This window comes from Cotesia typhae, unplaced genomic scaffold (genome assembly GCF_013202065.1).
Source record: "Cotesia typhae breed Kobodo isofemale line unplaced genomic scaffold, CoteBio_Ctyphae scaffold_121, whole genome shotgun sequence".
NCBI lineage: Eukaryota > Metazoa > Arthropoda > Insecta > Hymenoptera > Braconidae > Cotesia > Cotesia typhae.
In genome coordinates this window covers 386,882-408,626 of record NW_027423773.1, presented here as the reverse complement: position 1 = coordinate 408,626, position 21,745 = coordinate 386,882, and the positions used below count along the sequence as shown (strand labels likewise).

General features: G+C 33.6%; 2 protein-coding genes across 5 annotated transcripts in view; one reads left to right on the top strand and one right to left on the bottom strand.

Moving 5' to 3' along the window:
* Positions 1-87: 87 nt before the first annotated feature.
* Positions 88-17,081, top strand: LOC141533603 (uncharacterized). 3 transcript variants are annotated; one of them, XM_074252580.1, is made up of 9 exons: positions 88-254; positions 1,470-1,545; positions 9,774-9,805; positions 9,898-9,985; positions 10,365-10,444; positions 12,478-12,521; positions 15,910-16,017; positions 16,093-16,914; positions 16,978-17,081. In XM_074252580.1, exons 1-9 carry the CDS (start codon positions 235-237, stop codon positions 17,016-17,018), a joined length of 1,311 nt encoding a protein of 436 aa, XP_074108681.1. In that variant the 5' UTR covers positions 88-234; the 3' UTR covers positions 17,019-17,081. The 3 variants fall into 3 exon arrangements, with proteins under 3 accessions (XP_074108681.1, XP_074108680.1, XP_074108682.1); XM_074252579.1 differs by having other exon boundaries at positions 16,093-17,071; XM_074252581.1 differs by lacking the exons at positions 88-254; positions 1,470-1,545 and adding exons at positions 4,847-5,150; positions 5,300-5,442 and having other exon boundaries at positions 16,093-17,069.
* Positions 3,343-21,745, bottom strand: part of LOC141533604 (uncharacterized) — a 32,386-nt gene continuing 13,983 nt past the window's right edge. The window contains exons 1-4 of one of the 2 annotated variants that reach the window (XM_074252583.1): positions 4,468-4,640; positions 4,133-4,231; positions 3,954-4,067; positions 3,343-3,884 (exon numbers count right to left, since the gene is read on the bottom strand). In XM_074252583.1, coding sequence (XP_074108684.1) covers positions 3,387-3,884; positions 3,954-4,067; positions 4,133-4,231; positions 4,468-4,518 — 762 coding nt within the window. In that variant the 5' untranslated portion in view covers positions 4,519-4,640 and the 3' untranslated portion in view covers positions 3,343-3,386. Of the gene's footprint in view, positions 3,885-3,953; positions 4,068-4,132; positions 4,232-4,467; positions 4,641-21,745 lie in introns of those variants that run through there. The other variant, XM_074252582.1, reaches the window with a different exon arrangement.

Genomic DNA, 21,745 nt, shown 5'->3' with positions numbered 1-21,745 from the left:
ATTTTTAAGTTATTATTTCTGACACCAGGCGGCGCTCCAGTAGGTTTTAAATATTAATAATAATAACAGTGTTGTGTACACTGTACAGTGAAGGGGTATTTTTTTGCTCGTAATTCTTCCACGCGGGTGACAGTATTTTATTATTTTAAGTTTTTTATTTAATAACACGTGAATTTTGTCAATTAATTATTTAAATAAAATCAAATATTTTAGTGAGCAAAATTTTATTTTACAATGGGAAAAATTCCTGATAGGTAGGAAATTTTTTTGGTTTGTTATTTTGGAGGTTACTTTTTTTTATTTACTTATATTTATTATTTATTTTGTCAGATACGAATTGGTTGAATAAATAATTAAAGAAAATTATGGTAGAATAAAAAACATGATACTTAAATCAGCTGACATTTTATAATTTTTAATAATTGGAATTTAATTAAAAACTGCACGTGAAAATTTATAAAATTTTCATTTTTAGAGTAATAATATATACTCGGCTTCGCCTCGGCCAACAATTACATGTGATCTGAAACATTTCTTACTTTACTTCCCTCGGTGTGTAATATACTATTTTTTCAACTTCTCGCTAAAAAAATCGAAGATTTTCAAAAATCGGAAAGTTATTGTTTTCACCTCGTTTTACAAGAATCGAGATTTAATCATAACTTGTTAAATGTATCCTCTGATTTAATGAATTAAATCTCAATTTTACCCTGATAGCCAGCGCTTTCTCAGTAAGTATTGACTCCCAGCAGTTACGGTTAAGTTATACATCAAGTTGGCGGTAATTCTTCACTCAACAACAGTTGTAAGCAAATTGACAGAAATCTACGGCCGCAACTTGAATACAAGTTAACAATCAAACTTGTAGTTAAATTTCCTTTCAACTTTACTACAATTAGAAGGAAATACTTGTACAGCAAGTTTTGACGTCTATTTGCAGACTAAGTTATAGGTAACTAATAGGTAATCGCTCGCTTTGCCAACTATTTCCGTCAAGTTTGCTTCAAATTGCGGACGTAGATTGACAGTAAGTTATAGGTAAGGTGGCTATCAGGGTATGAATTAAAAAAAATATCTCTCTGACCAACAAAAATCTATTTTATCAACAGAATTGTTCCATCTCACCGCCAGATGACGCCACTTTACCCTCCAAGAAAATTACGTCACATCTAAAAAATTCCTTTAATTAAATCTTAGCCATTAATCACTCAGAAAAAAAAAAAAAAAACTTGCCTTAATCCAAAAAATCAATAAATTTCAATTTTTAATTATTTACTTCCATAAATTATATTCAAATTGATTATATTAATAATCGATGAATTTTAATTATAAGTCTGATAATTAATTATTTAATTTAACCTGCCGCAATAAATTGATTTTATTTGTAAATTAACAATTAATAACATTTTTTTTTTTTTTTTTTTTTTTTTTTTTTTTTTTTTTTTTTTTTTTTTTTTTTTTTTTTAAAGATGGTTGGACTACAAACCATGCGGAGTCGTGATAAAAGGCACCAGGATAGTCGCGTTCAAAGTTCCTTTGGCTGATGTGAGTACTAATTTACAATTACTATAAATTTCGCGCGTTTGAATTCAAAAAATTTTTAAATCTAGCGGGACTTAAAATAATTAATTTTAAAATATTTCGCAATGTAATTATAGCAATTAAATTGACCTCGAAGTATAAAAAAGAAATTAATATAGATAATTAAAAGTAATTACGGAATTTAATACTTGATCCACGTAAATCTTGATCAAAAGTGTGTAAATCCGGAAAAAACCCGGGATATTACAAAACCGGCGAGGTACGCACGCCCACGTTCATTTAATTACTGAGATGTTATCGTTTAATTCTCCGTATTTTTCCGCAATCAAATAAACTTAATATAATAATAATTTAAATTAACTGGGACCGGAATATTATTTATTTTATTTAAAAAAGAATTTTAAGTTCTTTTTTTTTTGTTGGAAAGAATTTTGGATTTTTTGGCGTTTTTTTTTTTTTTTTTTTTTTTTTTTTTTTTTTTTTTTAATTTAAATTGCCGCAAATTTTAAAATGTGGTTACTCAAATGAAAGGTCTTGATGAGTGTAACATCAGGATGAGCTTATATCTTCAAAAATGTCAATATTTAAGAAAGTACAGTGATATTTATCGAACCGGATCTAAATCGATAAACTATAATAAAAAAAATTTTTCTCCAGATAGAATAACGTTCTCTATAATTGAAAATTTATTAAAATTACACTTCTATATATTTATTTCCCATCGATGGTGATACCGAAATATTTAAAATTCTACCCGTTAAATATCTTTAAATTTGACTCGTCATCTACAGTTAACATCCCCAAGCGGTCTTCTTCTCTACCCAGCGTGTGCTTTTTCAAACAGATTTTTTTGGACTTAATCAGCGCAGGCCAGGCGCCAGGGCGTTAAATACACACTTATCACTTTCTATTAAACACGTATCCTTTCATATGTTAATAATAACCAGAATTTTTCTTTCAATGCACCCAGATTTTATTTTATTAATTTATTAATTAAAAAGTTTCGCAGCAAAATTTTTCTATTGAAATAAAAATAAATCTAGCGGTTTAAATTCTTGACCACCTGCTTAGCCGATTTCCTTATCGATTTCCACGGAAAATAACAAAAACTACCGGCATGTTGTACTTTAAAAGACCAACAAGTCGCTAAACGCTTTTGAATTTAGAATAGGCCAAGAAAAAAAAAAAAAGGGCGTGAAAGGTGTAAATATACACGGTGATAGTGCACATTTTTATTATAAAACTTAATATATTATTTATTTATATTTCTCAAGCGTTATCCCAAAATCCCAGCCCGTCTTTTGTTTCCTTTCCTTTGATGTTTTCAGAAACAAACACTTTTTAAATTATAACCCACTAGTTTAACTACACATATAATATGTTATATATGAGAAGAGGTATAATACAGTATATATAAAAAGGATCGTTAATCTTTCAACGATTCACGCAGATCGTTAATATTCCTAATTTTTTTTTTTTTTTTTTTTTTTTTTATATATATACTTTTGACCTTCTACCTATCTAAAAATACATTTATAATTAATAATCAATTAATCTTTATGTCTAGAACGATTTGATTCAATAAACGATAAATCGGTTGTTTGATTTTATAAATACCGATGAAAGTTATGAAATAGCCACTTTATTTTATTTATTTTATTTTTTTTTTCAATTATTCAATTAAAAATTTTGTAAAAAATCAATTACATTAATTGTAATTGAGCTACAGAATCATTTTTTAATTATATATTGTCGGGAAAAATTTTTCTAACTCTCTAAATAATAATAATAAGATTGAAAAATAGATTATGAATAATTTTTATTGAAAGAAGTCACACAACAATTTAATTAGAATTTTTCAACATTTGATCAAAGTACTTTCCAATATCAACGACCTGTTCAGGAGTCAGCTCCGTAGTCTTTCCCTGACTGTCAATGAACACCAGTTTCCCGGCTATGGATCTAGTGGCTGGAGGGGCTCTCGAAATAGTCGGTCCCGAAGAAGCTGAGTAGTAGGAACCTCCAGTCAGAGTTGTTGGATTGGGTCTAGGAGGCGAAGGTATGCTTATTGAAGGAGGTGCTGAATTGTAGCCTGGAGGGAATGGAATGTTTCGAAGATCGAACGTTGAATCTGTGCTTGGAAGTTGCGCGGTTGCAGTGAAAGATGTAGAAACACCTGTAGTTGGGAAGTACGGACCTCCAGCTGGAACTGTAAGTGTTGGTTGAGGGCTTGGAAATGTTGTAGTGGGATTTGGGTGTGCTGATTTTTTACCAGCACTCTTTCTTTTGGTTACGAATTCTCCAGCTACTTGTCCAACGATTCCTTTTCCATGTTGAGTCCACTGGAATAAAAATTTCATCAATTAACTGTAATTATTAATCGCTAAATTGGCAATTAATAAGATACTTACGCCGTCAACCTTGTCCGCAAATCTGTATGTCTTGTCACCAAACGAGCGTTTTAGGTTGCCGATTGGAGTATCTTGGGGTTCTTCGGATTCGTCGAAAATGTGCCAGATGTGAGCCTTTAAAAGGAATTTTATTCAGTTACTTTTCGATTAAATTGTTGATAATTAAAGGATTGTCATACCTTGCGGTCCCAGGCGTCACCTTGGGCATGTTGCCAGTCTCCGATTCGACGGAAAAAGTTTCCTGGGGCGGTGTGATCGTCTGCATCGACGAAAGTGTGCTAAAATTATAACAAAATTGTCATTCTTTTTTCAAAATTACTCCGAAACTGTTCGCTCGATTTATTTGAAACTCTAAAGGGATCTTAAGGCCGCAAAACAACGACGATTGTCACCATCCGGATCTAAATCGGTTTTTAGTTTAAAAGTTATTGAGTTAACAAATAAAAAAAAATAACGATAATTGCGAAATATTGAGTAATTTTGAATTTAATTAGTTAATTATATAAAATAATACCTGGGATAAAACACAAATGTAAAGAGCAAAGAAACTCAATTTGAGAAACATATTGAACTTGTCACGATTTCAAATTATTATTTAATGCTGATACGAGCAATTGCGACTTATATATATGCTTATAAAAATGTCACGTTGGCATCGATAATAGTAATAATAATAATAATAATTAGAGTAGAGCAATAAGATGACAATCGTAATTAATAAACTACGTGGCAAAATTCTGGAAACAGTAAGAATTTACTAATCTATAAATAACTATGATTTGTTCTTTTTATGATAAGGGTAATAAAAAAATAATTAGATAAATGTGGATTCTTGGGCATTTAAAAAATATCATTGATGGTATCTTTTGGTGTGAGTCAGATTCGTTAATAAACTTGTGACAGGGAATTTGAATTCCCACGCGGGGCTTGTGTCACTGTTATCTTGTCGCGGTGAGTAGGGACTACTCCGTACCTTCTGAGCGTGAGTAGCTAGTTGTAAGATTCGTCACCGGGTCGTACGGGTCGCTAAGTCTCCACCGTTGTCCCCCAGAAAATCTAAACGGGAACGAGATAATGGGAAAATTCGAGAACCTGAGAGAGAGGTTATAAAAGAGCCGGTGAAAACGAAAACAGCACCTTTTTGGCGGACGAGACTTGTGGTTTTACAGTGCTCAGTGACTTACCATCAAAATAAACGTAAGTAGAAATTTGCTCGAGGCTTCACGAAAGAGAGGAACGAAGCGAGCCGTTATATTCTAAATCTTTATAAAATTTCATCCCGTCAGGCCTTTATTTAGGCTGACGAATTTGTATTTGATCTATTATTTATTTATCGGCATTTACAGAGAGAATTTGTACGAAAGAAAATTGAGATCGAGGAGACGAGGAAGGAATTTACGGATTCGAGAAGCTGAAGTCAGTTGCTGTTCGCAAAATTTTACTTACTCTGGGACAACTCCATCGTTGACAGATATAATTGGAACTTCAGGTAAATTGGTTATTCAGGCCATTCTAATCGTCATTAGGCCGAATTAACCAATCTAAGTTTTATTGAGAAAAAAATAAGCGTCTCGAGTAGTCTTTACATAATTAGCAAATTCCAATCGAGTTAAGTTCGTCAAGGTCATTTAGTAATTAAGACAATAGAGCTAAAAACATTTATTAAATAATTGCAAATGAGAAATTAATTAAATTCAATCCGGTCTTTTGTTTATAATTATCAAAAATTATTTAAAAATTAGTTCAGAAAATTTGATAATAAAATTGAATAAGTACGTAGTCTAGGATAAAGGTCATTTATAGTCATGTGTAAAATTTTGGCAATTGTGGAAGGATAAATTTAGGCCGTTTGGCTAAATTTAATGAAGCAATTTTAATTATTGAGTTGAGGAAATTTGGGAATTAGGAAATTATTAAAGAAAGAAATTGTCAGAAGATATTTAGTGAAATTTAGTTGAAGAATTTTGGTTGAGAAATTTGGAAAAATAATTCTGTAGATTTTGTGATTAGGATCGTAGGAAATGAATAAATTAGAAAATCGACAAGTGATAAATTTTGTGAATTTGATAATTTTGTATTCAGAGCTGTTAGGAAAATTTGATTATTATTTGGAATAAAATTTCGGAAAACTTAGAGATAATAAACGTTGAAAAATTTGAGTTAGCGTCCGGTGGACGATGTAATAGATAAGTAAGAAAAAATGATAGAATAAGGAATCCGTCAGGTTGACGTGGAATTAGGTTTAATTAAGAATCCGTCAGGTTGACGTGAAAATTGAGAATTTTGATATGCCGTCAGGTTGACGAGGGAAAATTTAGATTTTAAGGTATTCCGTCGGAGTGACGAGGTTTGAATAAATTGGCAAGGGCCAACGTAGGTGAGAGGTTCTTACGATTAAGTTAGTTTAAGTTGTAGGAATAATCGGCAAGGGCCAACGTAGGTGAGAGGTTCTCACAATTAAGTTAGTATTAAGAAAATTGTTAAGTTTGTAGAGTTGATTGAATAAATCACTTTAATTGTTATAAATAATTTTTTTTCTCAGTTTTATTTACAGCCTTTCTCGGACTTCTCACGACCCTGTCTTTTCCCTCTCATGCTTCCCCGGTTTCTGGGACACCGTGTCTAAAATCCCAGTTGGCGCCCTTTCTAAAGAGGAAAGGGGTAGCTAAATGGACCTGGGCTAAACCCTCCCGGTTACAAATTAATTATCAATTGTAATTAGAGTATTTATAGAACGTATTTAAAATATGCCAGAAAAATTGGTTTTTTTGTGATAACTTTTGAACTAATTTGGATGGATAGTTCCCGAGTAAATCGCATATGAGTAACAGCTTGTAAAAAAGGGCTGAATTTTTTCTTTAAAAAAAAAAAAAAAAACTTGTTTCAGGTAAATCGCGGGTAATTTAAAACCCAACTGTTAGGTATCTAGAAAATCCGTTATTTATTGGTGTCTTTCGGCGCTCCACCAAAGTACCGAAAAAAATAATAAAACGGATACAATAAAACCGGGTATGAAATAAAATAAAGAGATATATTTAGTGTAAAAATGGGAAGCTGTTTCCGGCGAGTAGATTTAAGGATACTTTTACAAGCCGGTATTTTTCCGACCTTTTTTTCTCTACCGCTATTTCTTTTTCTCCATAGCCAAGACCGATTCCAGTTTACAGTTTGACTTGTGTCCAGTTTCGTTAATAAAAGAACAGACGCGTGGTCAATTGCGCTTACACAATACTAAATTACCTCATGCCGGATAATAACAATAATAAAGGGCGTAGGCTATAAATTCCGTAGACAAATTTTGGGACGGCTTTGTGTTGTAAACAGACGCTGGGGGTAACGAATGGACGGGGGAACGCACAGTGAAAGTAGAGAAAACAAATAATAAGTCGGGTGGTTTCCGAGAAGCAGGTGGCCGGACGATTCTACACCGCGGAAGTCAATTTGACGGTCATTTCACGAATTAGAGCTATTTGTTTAGGTTTTACCTTGGAAGCTCGTTTATTTTATTTTATTTTATTTTTTTTTTTTTTTTTTTTTTTTTTCAATTGAGAAAATTCAAAAAGTTGACGCAATGGTTCAATAGGTTATGGGCCCGTGGTTTGAATTTGGCGCTGATTTTTTGGAGAATCCTTCGAGACAATACGGGAAGTTAAGATAAAAAAAATCAAGTTAATTGGTCGATTAGGTTCTGAGATATAACCATTTAAAAATGAAAAATACGAAAAACGAAAAAAAAACCTTTTTTTGACTGGGTTGAAATTTTAAACTAATTTTTTCTAGAGACCTTTGGCATAATGTAAGAAGTTAATTTAAAAAGAATCAAGTTAATCGATCAATTAATTGCTGAGTTATAGTCATCAATAATTTAAAAATACAGAAAGTACCATTTCTGCGTTTTTTTGCATTAATAAAATTTTTTCTTCCACTCAATAAATAAATTCAGACTAATAACCATCTGAAATGTCATCAACCAACTAAAATTCACGACTATAAATTAAAAAAAAAAATTTAATCATTCACTGGTACCCTAATTAGTCATGTCTAAAAAAAAATTTAACGACAACCTGCATTTGTCATGACCAAAAAAATAATTCCATTACTAAAATAATTAAAAATAGGTCGCGTAAGATCCTTTACTCGAACAAAGGACGCGATTAATTCTCATTATCCTTATTCTCTTTTTAAAAAAAAATTACGTGCTTATACCGGTGGATAAAATAAAAAAAAAAAACGTCATAAAAGTTTTATTGAACTATATCTGAATTAACATCCACAATAAAGTACAAATGGATAATGTTTGTTGCAAAAGCGGCAAAGACCTCCTGGAGCGCAGAAACTCTGCGGGTCAAAGAGGTCTCAGTTTTTAAAATTTATAAATATAAAGATTGAAATAAAAGAGGCTCCTTTTATCATGCATGATTATTTTTTTATTTTTAGTTTTTATGTGCCCGTGGATTTAAGGAGACGTGTTATTAGGTGTCAATTGAATTATAGGTTAATATTTTTATTATTTATCCTTTATCATGAAAATCATCACGATTTTTTTAAAACAGACACGCGTAAAATTTTTTGATGATAGTAGTATTTTGAAAAAAAAAATTTAATTGTGAAAAAAGACGCGTGTAATTATTTTTTAGTGCTTTTAATTACAACGACTGTACGATAATATTTATTAATATTGACCAAAAATGTAAAAGCAAGAGTGGATTCGGTTGTACGAATAAAAAAATAAATAAAAAATTTCGTTAGTTGGCTAGATAGGATCTCAAACCGCCCAGTCAATCGAATCGGGCCCGTGGATTACTAAAACCCATTATTAATATTAGTAGAGCCCACCAATTATAAAATTTTCGAGGGGTTGTAGGTTGTAGATGCAATAGGAGGGTGGTAAAATATGAATTTCAATTTACCCGGACATTTTTTTATGCTTTATTTTTTATTTATGCACACCCACTTCTACATTGTATTAATTATCTAATAGATTATTTTATTCAATTTATTCAACTTTAATTTTTTTTTTCTACTAAATTCTCTGGAGAAAAAAAAATCGCAGAAAATGCCATTTTTTTATTTTTAAATTACTATAACTCCAAAACTAATCGATCGATTGATTTGATCTTTGGTAACTTAACTTCTTATATTGTCCCCAAGATTTCCACAAAAAATCAGCTCAAAATTTCAACCCAGTCAAAAAAGGTTTTTTTTGGTTTTTCGTATTTTCCATTTTCAAATAACTATATCTTAGTAACTAATCAACCAATTGACTTGATTCTTTCCAACTTGACTTCTTATAACCTCCCGAAGGTCCCTATTGAAAATTCCTTACCTGGGCCCATAACCTGTTAAATTAGCAATTTTCCATGCCTTTTAAATAATTGTTATCCCAACAAATAAATTAATATTATTTTTTTCTCCATTGTACTTAATTTAAATTGTTATAAAGGATAAACGCGAAAAAAAAAAAAATCTTTGACATTTATCCAATAGATTTTTTTTCCGGTCCTGTATTCTGTATCAGGAAAGTGGTTCTGTCATACCCATGGACGTATTTACGCACAATGCGTTACAAACTGACTACTTTGTCGATATATAATCCTGATTTACTTCCAGCAATATAAATAAATATAAAGAATCGTCCAATTCAATACATTCAATTAAACTTTTTTTTCTGTCTCAACATAAATTCCCCCTCTTTTTTTTTTTTTTTTTTTTTTTTTTTTTTTTTTCAATTGCATGCCAGAGCTTGAATTCAACATTTTTATTTGCAAAATAAATTTTTCAAAATTTAGCTACTAAATTTTTTTTTTAATTTTTTTTTAGACGATATCGAGGTATTTACCAGAACACCAACAGTAAGTTACTTTTATTTGTGTAAAATAAATTAAAAAAAAAAAAAAAAAAAAAAAAAACGAAATATTCTTTTCTTAAAATTAAAATATTTCAGGTTTACACCGGAGGTACTTCTGAAGGCGCTGCCGAACCTTAAATACATAATAGACCTCACAAACACAACGCGGTACTACGACAAGCAGGTAAACATATTTCTTAGTATTCACTGTAGAAGCACAACACTATTCTAATTAATTATTCAAAATATTTTATTTAACTTTTCCCTTTTCTAATTTAATTAGAAGATAGATTTAAATCTAAGATCTCTGAAAAATATAAAACTCTATTACAATTTTAGGAAACGGAAAAACAACACCCGAGACAAATATTTAAATTTTTGTATAAATTTAGATTCTATTCATTTTTGTTTTTTTTATCTAATCTTATTAGATGCGTCTTTGGTCAACCGGCGATTTATCTTTTTATTTCTTCCGTGAAAGTTTAATTTATAAATTTTGTTAATTAATTTAATTGATTTGTCTTTTAATTTTGGGTCGATTGAAGAAAGTCTTTTTGTTATAGGAATTTTTGAAGCTGGGCCTCATGTACAAGAAAGTTCCGGTAGAAGGGAAGCGCGTTCCGATTCAGCGGGAAATTCTAAGGTAAGATATTTTTATTTGAACTTTAATTTGATTGAAATGTAAATTTTTAGTTTTTTTGAATTTTTGTACCAACTTCAATTTACCAAAATTTAGACTTAAAACCATTGAATAAAAAATTTTTTAAGCTTTAAAATCGAAACTATAAACGGACAAGTGTATAAAGATATTGATACGTTGCTTATATAACATTAGTATCCGTGAAAGTTTTGCCGGAATAATTTAAATGTTTAGCCTCGCGGGTAGGAGAAGTTGGAATAAAATAATAAATGTTCGATAAAATAGAATAAATAAAAAAAAAAAAATAAACATATTACCGAAATGTAAATAATAATAAAAATGCATTTGGTTGATTGATTTATCGTGTGATTATGTGGATGGTTATTGATAAAATAATATAAATATTCAAATTTATACAGTTAAATTAAATATATTCATCGGTAATTTTTCATCTAGGCGGCGCCGCGGCGCTGCGCGTTCCTTCATTTTCTTTTTATTATTATTATACGCATATAAATATTATTTCATTATACGTCGACTATTATTTTCAATATCGATAAATCATTTTTTTTATTGGTCTATTTGTCGCGGTTTTTATTTATATATTAATTCCCTACCGATATTCAACGACCGTTTACGCTATTAACTATTCCAGCAATCATTCAATTAAAATAATTGACTTTAAACTTTATATTTTTTTTTTTTTCATAAAAATTTTTCGCTGAAAAATCTAATGAACTTTTTTCCGGGGAAATTAACCTTGTAGAAATTCTAAAGCAGCGCGTGGGTGGAAAATAATAATAAAAAGGTAAAAATGACTTGCGTTTTCTTGATCTTCCCGTCCTCCCGGGCATCTGTCACTGTTTTGATGCCTCAGACTGGCAACAAGAGGCGTGTTAACCTTTGCACGGCGCCAAGTAACAACTTACTGGCTCCTTTTTCATTTTATTCTCCGTTAAAACCCACACTAACGATAAACAGTTTGTAAGAACGTAACACGAACGAAGATCTCCGAGAAGTGGTTTCTCTCACGCAACAGCTACATTTATTTTACTGATACTGCCTTTTAATTTTATATTTCAGAGGTTTTCGGCACTAATTTACTTTAATATAAGCGAAAAAATTGAAATTTCAAGATTTTGGATATTTTACATTTTTGGTTTCTATGACCAAACTACCCCTCAGATCAACTTCAAATTTTATATACACCCTTCTCAAGACCCCTTATATGCTCCTTTGAGGGCATTTTGACCTACCATAATTTTTTTACACCCCCCCCCCCCATACAGAACAGGTAAAAATATTATTCAAATTTTAGGTTCCCAAAATTAAACAAAACTTCAGATCAACTTTAAATTTAGTATTCACACTTATTCTAGCCTACTTTAATCTCCGAAAATAATTTTGACTTCTCAGAGCCGAAAATCCTTCACCTCTCAAAAGGGCAAATAAAAAAGGTTCCGCAATACTCGCCGTAAAAAGTTGTTTTCGTCCCGCAGTAAAGAAGATCCGAAGATAAAGAGAGTTTGTAATAATTCACGGGTAGCTTCTCCACTCGTGCATCCCCTTTATTTTCAGCTCATTTTTTACCCCGGTCAATACATAGACGGCTTATTAACGGATTAACTTGAGTCAATAAATAACCCGCGGAATTTATCTTCTGACATTCTCGGCGATTCTTCAGTGGTCAAAACAAATTCCTCTTTTATACATATATATATATATATATATATATATATATATATATATATATATATATATATATATATATATATATATATATATATTTTATTTTTGCGCCGTATGATTTTTCTACGTCATAAGTCATGAACAAGTCGGCCTATTAAAAGGCTGTTTTGACGCCTCTATCTCTACCTAGTCTCACAACAAAATCAACCTAAATCATATTGTTGCCTACTAGCCTTTGAGCGTACCTGCCGCCGTCATTTCGCGGTTATTTGACGCTCTAATTAACTTCTTCCTACCCAGAGCGAAAATCTAACGAAACTTTTTTTTTTTTTTTTTTTGTTTTCTAGATTCTTCCGGGCTATGGAGGAGTTTACCAATGACGTCAAAGATGGTGAGTAATTTTTTTTATACTTTTTACTGTGCCTGTACTTACAAACAAGCGAGAGGTTTTATTATTTGGTACTTCCAATTTACTCATACTCGATTATAACCTTTGCAAGCGTCATGTTGTACATTGCCACGAATGAAACATGAAAGTAAAACATTACTCCTGACGTTTGCTACTGCGTAGGGGACCCTTGAGAATGTGTTCGGGGCCGCAGGTTGTGGGAACACGTGTTACTTTAACGCTCAACTTTTTTTTCGACCGAGCTTGTAGTTCCGCGGTAGGAGATTTTTAATGATCTAAGCATCCGATTGGCTCCAAATTGGATCTGTAGCTTCTTTAGTACCTACCAAAGGAACCTAAAAAATTTGGCAATGATCCATACAGCACTTTTTGATAGAATCCTGTTCCCCTCTCTAAAAAAAAAAAAAAAAAAAAATAAATAAATTTCTCTAAATTTTTAGCGTTACAATCTCGCCTTTTTTAAACTTCTTTATCTTGTAATATATATAATACCCTGAGAATAAAAAGAACAAAAAATCTCCACCCACGCGTATCCAACTGAGCTAACGTGCGAGTTGTTAATTATCTGACGCCGTTTATCAAACACATGAAAAGAAAGTTACTTGTAATACACCTCGGTGTCCTTATTCGATTAACGTTTATTATGTATCACATCGATTAGATTAAAAATTTAAAAAAATGATGATTATTTATTATCGCAATTTTCCTCTTATTGCCACCAAAATTCCTCAGAAAATTAATAAATTTCGAGAGGATATTTTTAGAAAAGAAGAATAAAAAAAAAAAAAAAAAAAAAAAAAACGGGAGATGAGCGAAGGTGAAGGAGTTGAGTTATATTATTCTCAACGCATTCCTCGTCGGCGAAAGAGACAACTTGAGAATAGAAATAATAAGAATGAGCAGTAGTATGAGGATGAGAAAAAAATGTATACGGTGAGACTAGTAAGCGGAGAAGGAGTTGGACCACCACTTAGCATCTATCAATGACCAACGTGCTCAATATCGAGTATCTAGCTGAGGCAGAGGACTCTCCAATAAAAACTGCCTTTTAAATAAAACAACTTTCCACGAGGATTTAAATAAATAATGAGAATGTTTGCTGAAGACAAACAATAAAATAACCGATTGCTCAATGCTTTACTGATCTGGACTTGTTCGGTGGGGGATTACGCTGTAGTTTGCTAAAGGGTCGTGGTTTAGAGAAATTCCTTCCACGTAGGGGGGGGGGGTGTAGAAAATTACAGTAGATCAAAGTGCCGTCAAAAGATGTTATTATAAAGTGTCTTAAGAAGGGTGTATGTAAAATTTGAAGTTGATCTGATAGGTAGATTGGTCATAGGAACCAAAAATGTAAGGGGCATTTCCATAAAATTGGCGAATTATCTTGATAAAACCGTTCCGGTTGCTAAAGTATCTTATATTAATGGAACCTGAAGCCCGGAGGAGATTCTTGAGTGCCCCCTACTGCAGTAGCAAGCGTCATAAGTATCAGTTGCTCCTTGAACAAAGTGAAATGACAGGATCTCTCATGTGTCCTTTTGAGGTGATTCCTGGTTGGTTTATAGAAATAATTAGTATTAAATCGAAAGCCGATTTGAATTAATGCCGTTCTTGGAGCTAATTGATGACACCGCCTCCGCGATTTTGTACACCCGACTCCCGTAGAGCCGATACAGGATAGGATGCTCTTTCCCAGCGGGACAGATGTATTCGCTGATTTTCTATACTTGTCTCTCGATATTCTGGTAACACACGGTGGGTGGTCAAATCGAGGCTTGTAAAAATTGACAAACACTGAGATAAGTAGCACAGGTTATTCCCACATTACTCAACAATCCCGGTTCGAATTTAAATCACCTCTTATTCTTATTGTTATTCATGATTCTGTTGCTCTTGCTTTTGTTATTTTGATTTTTTTTAATTCATCTCGAGCGTAATCTAATCGAGCTCACTAGATGCAGCCGAATAAAAACAAGTGAGTCAAGGTGTCAGCTACCGCAGAAAATACTGATGCCCAAGGGGACGGTTTATGTGCTGGAGTGATATATACCTACGAGAAAATGAGAAGGCGGTTTACAGGTTCAGTAGTCGACGATTTTAAACGATAAAAATATTTTTAAATCGAATGAATTTACTGAAACTGAAGCTAAATCTTCCAGGATTGAGTATCGACAGCTGAAGGTCCACAATTTATAGTGATTTATGCAATGACAGAATGAAATTGACTCGTCAAAAATTTTAATTTGCGTTTCAGACCAATTACATTTTTCGAATTTTCTTAAAGTCCCGATATCTCCTAAAAAAAAATTTTTTAGACTCATAAAACACACAGTTTCTTGTAGGAAATTTCCCGAGGAACAATTTAGAGTGGTCAGAATTGTATTTAGAGCAATTATTTTAGGAGTTATGGCCATTTAAAGATCCGAAAACACCAACTGAAAATTTCGACGATTTAAAATGGTCTATTTCAATCAACTTCAAATTTCATATACACCCTTCTTAAGACACCTTCCATTATCCTTCATCGCCATTTTAACCTACTGTAATTTTTTTTACATCCTCCCCCTCCCTCCCAAAAATCAGAAGAAAGCCTAAAATCGCAAATTTGTATCTTAGACCACAATATTTTTTGTTAAGAAGCATCAAATCAACTTTAAATTTGATATTCACAAACAAAGTACCTGGGAGTGTAATTGAAGCGAACAACTACGGTGAGCTAGAGCAAATCTAAATGAAATCTCAAAATAGATTAATTAGAAAGGAGACAGATAGGACGGGGTACTGCTGTTAGAGTTAAAAATGATTACGATATCAATTTAGTTGCTCTAGATTATGCATTAGATGCTGACGTGTTCTCGGAATAATGTTGAAGGAGGAGGATAGTAGTTGTGATACATATGAAAGTATGAATTACTGACATGCAAAACAACAACGACAACAAGATGACCTCGCGTTTTGAGATACCGCTCGGTGGAATGAGTATCACTATATGATGATAATAATAATAATAATAATAATAATAATAATAATAATAATAATAATAATAATAATAATAATAATAATATGTAAGGGGAATAATAAGAATGTCCTCTCCAACCTAAGGCAAATAAACGACGACTCAGATTACAACGAATTTTTTCGAGACATATACTACTTACTTCTTGAATTACTTTCACTGCTTTTTTATTATTCATTCTCCGAATAATTATATTCATCGTCTTTTTAAATGATAGGTTATTCAATGATTATTAATTCAATCTGCATTATAACTTTCAGATTTATATAAATAATTACCAACGACTTGCTCTTTCGAAATTAAAATTTTTTTTGATAAATCAAAGTAAAAAATCATCCTATTGCATGTTTCTAGACGAACTAATCGGCGTCCACTGTACCCACGGACTAAATCGCACGGGCTACCTGGTTTGCCGATTCCTGATCCAACAACAGGGTTGGGACATCACCGAGGCCATCAAAGGTAAGTCCTTTCTTTACCCGCCAAAATCATCCCTCCTCCCTTTTAACAGCCTCAACTGACCTAAACTTTGTCCAGCGTTCGAGGACGCCCGTGGTTACTCGATAGAGCGTGAGAACTACGTTTTGGACTTGAAATCCTGTAGTCACAAAAAGATCAACACCTCCGAAGACTTGCTGGACATTATCCGTAAAGACTCCAAGCATTCGAAGCGTAATTCCAATTATAGGAACCAAATACTCCGCAATTGGCAAGACCATAATCCTCCTCCAATTCCAGCAATTGCTGAACGACACCGTGAGGAACCTAGACGAGCTAATTTGTACAGTTGGCGGAACCCGAATTTGTCCTTACGTTCTTTGGAACCTCAGCCGTTTGACTTGCCAAGAAACGAAACTAACCACCCGACGCCGTACAGAAATCCTTACGAGCCTTCATTTCAAGCTTACCGAGGGACTGATGGTCCACGTCTGGATCCAGGTTATCGACCTAGTTCTAGATCTGGACCAGATTATGGACGCAATCCTAGACCTGAACCAGATTATAGACCTAGTCCTAGACCTGAACCAGGTTATGGGCCCAGACCTGGCCCAGATTATGTCCCCAGTCCTCAGCCTGATCCAGGTTATAGGCCCAGTGCATGTTCCCAAAGAGATTTTTATGTTTCTAATGCGGTGCTAAGAGCACGAAGAAATCAAGAACCTCCAAGGAATCCAATTCTAATGCCAGAATACGTAAGACCTGACAGACCTATGATGCCTCCAGTTTCAGCATCGGCTCCACTTATTCCAAGAGAGAGAAGTAGAGAATTCCCTGTCCCTCCTCTGATCCCCGAGAGATGGCGTACCCAAATTCCCGACAGGACTGACGAGTTTTCTGAGAGAAGGAGCGATCGGCGACGTAAGTGTGATGATACGATGAATAATAGCCCTAGTGATAATATGAATTGTTCTTTTCCTCTAGCTATGCATCAAAAGAAACAGCGATTACGTTTTGAATATTAATAATATTTGTAAAAAAATTTTTAGATGTATTAAATTTTAATAAAAGAAAAATTTTTTGTTTAATTTTTGTGGTTTTTATTTATTTCCTGTGTGTTAGCGGATTCTATCAAAAAGTCCTGTATAGATTGGGTTCAAATTTTGTGGGTGTTTTAGGTAAGTCCTAACAAAGCTACATATTAAATTTGGAACCAATTGGAAGCTTAGTTTGGTTGAAATTAGTGAGAAAGAAAAGTTCAAAATCTAAATTTCACAAAAATAAATCGATAAAACGAGAAAAATGATATCAACGCAAGCAATTAATGTTAACATTAACCATCAGAGGGCATTTTGCTCGCTTAAAGATCCTCGTTCTTGATGAAAGTAGATTCCCGGCTAATTACTAGCCAGCGGAGAGCATAAAAGAGTGAAGGGATGCGCTGAGAAGCTGCCGGGCTGAGAGCGTGGGGGCTTGAGGGGGGAGCTAAGAAAACTGGTTGACGTTCTACAACTTAGCTCCGCGATATTGCCTAATTATTCACCGAGATTGGCTTTTCCATCTTCGTGGAGGTAATTACAAAATTTTGTAATCTCAAATGAATTATTGGTTATTATTCGACGGCCCGACGTTCCGAGCTCTCGAGTATTACCGATAAGAGTAATTGACTGAGTTTTTTGACTCTAGAGACGTCAATCTGTCATGGTAATTGACAAGGCTCGGGTCAGGTCTTAGGTCAAAGATGGACACGTTCATTGTTAAGTGAATCATTAGGCCTGACATTGAATCTTGTCTTGTTAAGACGAATAATTAATGGTCAGATTCATTTCTTAAAGCCTTTACTTTCGAATTTTATTATTTTTTAGCTTGTTGTGAAACCTGTCCGTCAAGAAATTAATTTAACACAATTGAAGGAATTACGGCTTTAGAGTTTTAGGATTCTATCAAAAAGTACTTGATGGATCCTTTCCAAATTTTGTAGCTTCCTTTAATAGATTTTAAAGAAGGAACAGATTTAATTTGGAACCAATCCGAGGCCTGGGTCCCAATAAATTGACCAAAAACCCGCGAATTTATTACCTGGCCTTGAGTGACACGACCCGGGCCTGAGGATGAATAAATCTTAGTAAAAAAAAAAAAAAAAAGTTTATGAGACATTAATATATCTGGAGGCTTTGTGTCTACATCTCTTTGATGTCTAAACTACCAGATAGCATTGATATATTAGTTATCCCGATCGGTATCGCGATCGCACATCTGGTAAGCGGAATTAATATGTAATGCTAATACATATAATACACGAGTAATAAATACCGGTCCATGGGCGTAAGTATATATCATGGAAGTATGATATATCTCTGCATAAGATTTTCTCATTGGTGCCCAGTCAAAAATCGTCATCTTAAAAACCTATGTGGTATCTCTTCTTTACTCTCTTGGACTACGAGGCCCAAAGCTACAAAGTTACAACATTATTTACATTAATGCCATCTAGTAAATTTAATCCCCAATAAATATCGAAATTCATGAGCTGTAAGATCGATAAATATGATCAAAAGTGTTAATTTTAAATTCCAGCCTAACGTGAATTTAACCTATCACTGGAAACATGATATCTTTATTTTGTTTCATTTAAATTATTATCTTGTCAACTTTCAGATTCTACGAATTCAAAATTCCCCTACCCCTCCAGGATTGGTCAAGATAATTAGCAGTCACGCGGTAGGTAATTCGGCACCCGGCTACTAACCTGTTGATTTTACTCCATTGCACTGTCAAGAGGGTGGGGGGTCATCCGTTTTTAAGACCCCCCCCCCACACACACACACACACACATTTTAAAAACGGCCTACTTAGACAGTAAAGATTAATCGATTCTCTCGCGAGAGATCTAATCGCGGAGAAATACCGTCGCTGTATGAATAATATGCTCCCCGGGGGAATTCCTATTTTTTCTATTGCAAGCTATCAGGGGGGTCGACATATTAATTTTCTCGAGGGGTTGACTGCCGAGGGGCTTTCAAGACTAATTTTAGTGGAAATAAAATAGATTTGGAAGGAAAAATAGAGAAAACGTGAAATTACTAAATTTAGGGAGAATCTTTTTGGAAGTTCCAGGAAGAACTAATGTTCCGATTGGTTCCAAATTTGATCTGTACTTTCTTTTGACCTTCTGGAAGGCCCCCACAAAATTTGGAACCAATCCATCAAGTACTTTTTGATAGAATCCTTTGTTCCTTCATAAAAATCTACTTTTTTCAGGATTTTTTTATGTTTCTTAGGATTTTTCTTAAACTAAGCGCTGGAATGGTTGTAAACTTGGTCTCTGCATCACTGAGACCCGGCAGACCTCAACCCGAAGACTCGCGATCGAAAACAAAGCATAAGTAAACTTTTCCAATCACAAAAGTCGCTCCCGGCAAGTGTGATCCAAAAATTCAGGGCAATTCCTCAACTCGCGAATTGCAGAATCTTGGAGCGACTTATGTGTAACTGGTTGATCGGGTGATTCAGATGCGGCACCTCAGTCACTAGACAAAGGAAAATGTATCCCGTAACTTAAAACTTTAGTATTTATTTGTATTTGTTATTTATTGAAGTTACCGTAGCTCTCTGGTTTGGGTACGTGTTGCGTCAGCTCTTCTCTGGCGCCACAGTCGTCTGTAGGATCGGAGTTTTGCACCCAGTGCTTCTATATTCGCATTTGTTTCTCGTCATTTTATTTATTCCATTATTTTTCACAGTTCGACGAACTCGACCAACACAAAACTATTCATTATATCATTTTATACTATCGATATTCCTCGAAAACCCTCAAACAAGACTTTTATTTATATTTATATTTATTGAGGGTTTAATGAGGCTATACCTCATCCAACTCTATTACACGGTAAATTCGACGTTTCTATGCCAAATTGGCCCGATTTATCGCCTCTCTTATTTACCATCCCTACAATATTATCTCGAGTACTAGTAACATATCAACTAGTTGTCATACGAGAGCCACTACGTCGTCTGTAAATCAATACTAAGCTCCATTCATCCAAAAAAAACCCCAAAAATCCTCTTTTGGAGTTTTTTTCGATCGGTAAAATTTTTTTTCTTGATTTTTTTTTACTTAGATTATCTTGAGAAATAATTTTTGGACTTTAAAATTTTTTTCTGACAAAATAAAGTAAAAAAAAAAATTTATTCATTCTTTTTTTGGCCAAAAAATTAAAAAAAGTACTATATTTCTCAGATTTTGACCTTGAAGCCGACTTTTGAAGCTTTTTGAGGCGTGCAAAATTTTTTTTCCACTTATTTTTTTATTATTACTCATCTAGGATGAAGTTCCAAGAAAAAACACTGCTAAAAAAATTTATTTTGAATTTTAAAGCCTCTAAAAAAATATTTTTAGTAAGAATTCCCGGAGTAAGGATAAAAAATGAGGATTTTATCATGATAGTAAAAATAAAAAAGCACCAAGCGAAAGGATGAGCAAAAGAAATAAAGTTTGCCTCCGGGAAGAATCTCGCTCGTGGCCCTTTGCCCTGCATGGTATCAAGATCTGGCATCGCATCTCTTAGTAGGCCCGAGCACATTAATTGAAATCAATTATTTGGCGCCGAGGCTGCTCCTGAGGGCGAATTTCGTCCTTTTTGTAATCTCTAAAGAAGAAGAAGATGATGATGATGATGATTTCTTATCATCAACTGAAAAAGGACTTTACCGTGGGAATTTGAAGAATCGTTTGGTTAATATGACGGGTAATTAATCGTGAATAAAAGGGTGATTTCTCAATTTGGACAATTATAAACATTTGATATGTGGGAACAAACAAGCAATCGGCGTTGTGATTTATGGCGCCCAAAGGCCCTAAAAAGATAGAAAGAAAGAAAGAGAAAGAGTGTACCAGGTCCAAGTCCGACGAAATAACCCTGGCTATTAATTATTTTAGTTTCACGAACCCGCGAAACGAGCTGAACGATTAGTCGGCCGGCGAAAGAAACTTACTTGGTAATATAATAAAGTGAGTCCTCGAGGGGTTAATGAGAAATGAAGATCAAGGAACAGAGAACGCAACCCGATAAATAATCCAATATCTCCGCTAATTTATTTATAACTATCGGCTGGGGTTTTTAACTTGTCAAAGATTTACTTTCATCAAGACTGACCTCAGACAACGAACAAAAGCGCCGCTGATAAACCTCTAATTGCCGTTAAATTGCCCGGTAAATAGGTCGTTGACCAACCCGACCTGAGAGTTTTGGGCCCCGAGTCAAATTAACGCTTCGATACGCTTGCCAGACTGCATAAGCCAAGCTTTGGGACTTGAACTGAGGATTTACGACTCTAAAAATCATATTCTAGAGCTTAAAAGTTACCCAAATCTGCTACAAGCTCTAAAAAGTGCTAATTTGGGCAAAATTTTGAAGTTCTTGGGCTTCTTTCAGCAAACTAAACTTTGGATTGAAACCAAACCTGGTCGAGGCTGTTCTTTGGGTCCTAGATCAAGTGTCCGATAGCCTATAACCAGCAGCCGGATCCTTGGGACCTAGCAATCTGGCTAGGAATATCAAGGACTAGAATTTAACTATTCAATTTTGAGGGATTTTGTGTGGAGTTTTTGATTAGAATTGAACTCTTTTGGCTGCAAGTTGTAGTAACTCTAGGTCATTAAGATGAAGAAATCTCAGCTCCTGGCGCCTGAATTCTGTGAGACCGAAACCTGTTGGACTTTTAACAACGTAATCTGCATTAAAATTGACAA